The sequence below is a fragment of the Microtus ochrogaster genome, linkage group LG8 (assembly GCF_000317375.1).
Source record: "Microtus ochrogaster isolate Prairie Vole_2 linkage group LG8, MicOch1.0, whole genome shotgun sequence".
Lineage (NCBI taxonomy): Eukaryota > Metazoa > Chordata > Mammalia > Rodentia > Cricetidae > Microtus > Microtus ochrogaster.
In genome coordinates, this window is record NC_022033.1 from 11504545 (window position 1) to 11506939 (window position 2395).

The 2395-nt window shown below is 48.9% G+C and overlaps 1 protein-coding gene across 4 annotated transcripts in view; it reads right to left on the bottom strand.

The window, feature by feature from the left end:
* Ddx27 (DEAD-box helicase 27) overlaps positions 1-2395 on the bottom strand; it is an 18822-nt gene that overhangs the window by 13477 nt on the left and 2950 nt on the right. For all 4 annotated transcript variants that reach the window (XM_005362865.2, XM_026787213.1, XM_026787212.1 and 1 more), the window contains 4 exons: positions 1775-1834; positions 1403-1562; positions 873-916; positions 679-765 (listed from right to left, as the gene is read on the bottom strand). In XM_005362865.2, coding sequence (XP_005362922.1) covers positions 679-765; positions 873-916; positions 1403-1562; positions 1775-1834 — 351 coding nt within the window. The remainder of the gene's footprint in view (positions 1-678; positions 766-872; positions 917-1402; positions 1563-1774; positions 1835-2395) is intronic.

A 2395-nucleotide genomic window follows, 5' to 3' on the forward strand; every position in this document is an offset into this window, starting at 1 on the left:
GTCCTGAGTTCAATTCCCAGCAACCACATGGTGGCTCACAACCATCTGTAATGGGGTCTGATGCCCTCTTCTGGCCTTCAGGCATATACACAGACAGAATATTGTATACATAATAAATAAATAAATAAATAAATGGATCAGAAGAGAAACAAGTCTGTACGTCAGTATGAGGACCTGGGCTTTTATCCTAAGTGAAAGGCCCTAAGAGCTGGCAGGATTTGCGTCAGAGGGCTCTCTGCAGTGGAGCCAAGTCAAAGAGGAACACGAGAATCATACATGGGGACTACTGCCAAGAATCAACCCATAATTATCAGCTGGTTGTGCATCCCAGTCCTTGGGAGATGAAGGCAGGAGGATCAGGAGTTCAAAGCCCACCTTGGCTACTAAGTTCATAGCAAGCCTGGACTATGAAACCCTGTCCAAAATGAATGGGCATCTAAAATGTATGCTCAGCAGTTAAGAGCACTTGCTGCTCTTGAGAAGATCTGGAAGTTGGTTGCCAGCACCTACGGCAGCTCACAATCACTTGTAACTCCAGCTTCAGGGTTTCCAATGAACCTCTTTACTTCCACAGGCACCAGCACACACACATGCAGATATTTCACATGAGCACATCATGCACACAGAGAGAATTAAATCAATCAAAAAAGAACCAACCCCCATTGCCAAAGCTACTACCTTCAGGAGGGGCCGGGACAGATTCATGTCCTGGAAGGTGAGGCTTTTGTCATACTCAGATGCATCTTCAAAGAATCCTCCTGCTTCCTGCACCAGATCAGACAGCAGAAGAGGACTTAGCAAAGCCACCCAAGCCTGCCTGTCCTTTCAGGCTGGGAAAGCGAACTGCCCAACGACCTCACACCCAGGCTCACCTGGCCCTTCTTCTTCTTCTTTTTCTCCTTCACTTTGAGTGTGTCTGTGGGAAAAACACAGCGGTGAGCATGGCCCTTGGTACCCTGCACCTGCCTCTTCTTCCCATGGCTTCAGTGTTGTCCACAGACATCTGGGGAGGCTGATCTCCCATCCTCCTTTCACAGATAAGGACACCATGTGGTCACTTAGCAAAACTACTCCATTGTAACAGACAAGACCCTAGCCTGGCCAGTACAGTGCAGATAGCAGTAGGCTCTCAACACAAGGCTGACACGTTAGTGAGTTCTACCAAAATGCTCACTGACCCCCAATACATGGCTGGACCAGTGCACCTGAGTCACCCCAAGTGGGTGAGTTGTAGGAGAACGGGCACTGCACAGAGCTGAGGGTAAGGAAAGGAGCAGCTGCCTGCAAAGGATAAGCACCGGACAGTGTCAAGTGAAGAGAGAACCAACGGTGGGGCATCTGGCACTGTGGGGAGACGGTACAGCTCCCACAGAGCCATGGGGCATGCTCGACATCAGCCTACCTGCTTTGGTGAGGACCTCCTCATCCCCAGAGGAGTAGTCGGTCTCAGAGTCTTCATCCTTGGAGTCTGCCTCATTCCCTGCCAGATCCTCCTGCCCCTTCGGGTCACTGCTCGCCCTGCCTTCTTTCTCCTCCACCTTCCCAGACTTGGCTTCCTTTTCCTGGGGAAAAATAAAGTAGGGGTGACTACTTTACAGGAAATTCAGAACCTAAGAGAAGCCATACTAAGTTCAATAGCCGGGACAGGCTGTGTGGCTGGGCAATGAAGAGTAATAAACACCCAGACTGTCCCTGGCACCCACCACTCTCAGTGAGGCCAAAGACACAGCCCAGAGCTCATCAACAACCTCCACCAGCCGGGTTTCACTCTCACCTCTGCTTTCCTTTTCTTCCGTACTTTCTCAATCTTCTCGTCTAGGGTGGTGGCTGCCCTCTGCAGATAAAATCAAGACAGGAAGAAGAAAACACATATGTAGAAGGACAGCGACGAGGATGTCACAGGGCCAGGCCTCAAATGTTAGGGTAGAAAAGGCTTGTCTGGCCCGGCGGTGGTGGTGCACGCCTTTAATCCCAACACTTAGAAAGCAGAGGCAGGCGGATCTCTGTGAGTCTGAGGCCAGCCTGGTCTAAAGGGCGAGTAGCAAGACAGTCAGGGCTACACAGAGAAACCTTGTCTCGGAAAACTAAAAAGGGTTGTCTGATTGTCCAACGTAGGTATGCATGGTGGCTCACATCTGTAATCTATCACTTTGGATACCAAAGCAAGAGGTCATGAAGTCAAAGCCAGCCTTGGCTACATAGTGAGTTTCAGGCCAATCTGGCCTATGGAGTGTCACCCTACTAGACATTCCTAAGGCTTATCTAATTTTGGAAAATTTAATCAATATGCACACTATTGATAACTAAAAGAGGAGGTTTAATCCAAACACAGTACATATGCACATGAACATTAAATTAAAAAAAGGTATCAGATACTTATTGAAAAATGAAAGCC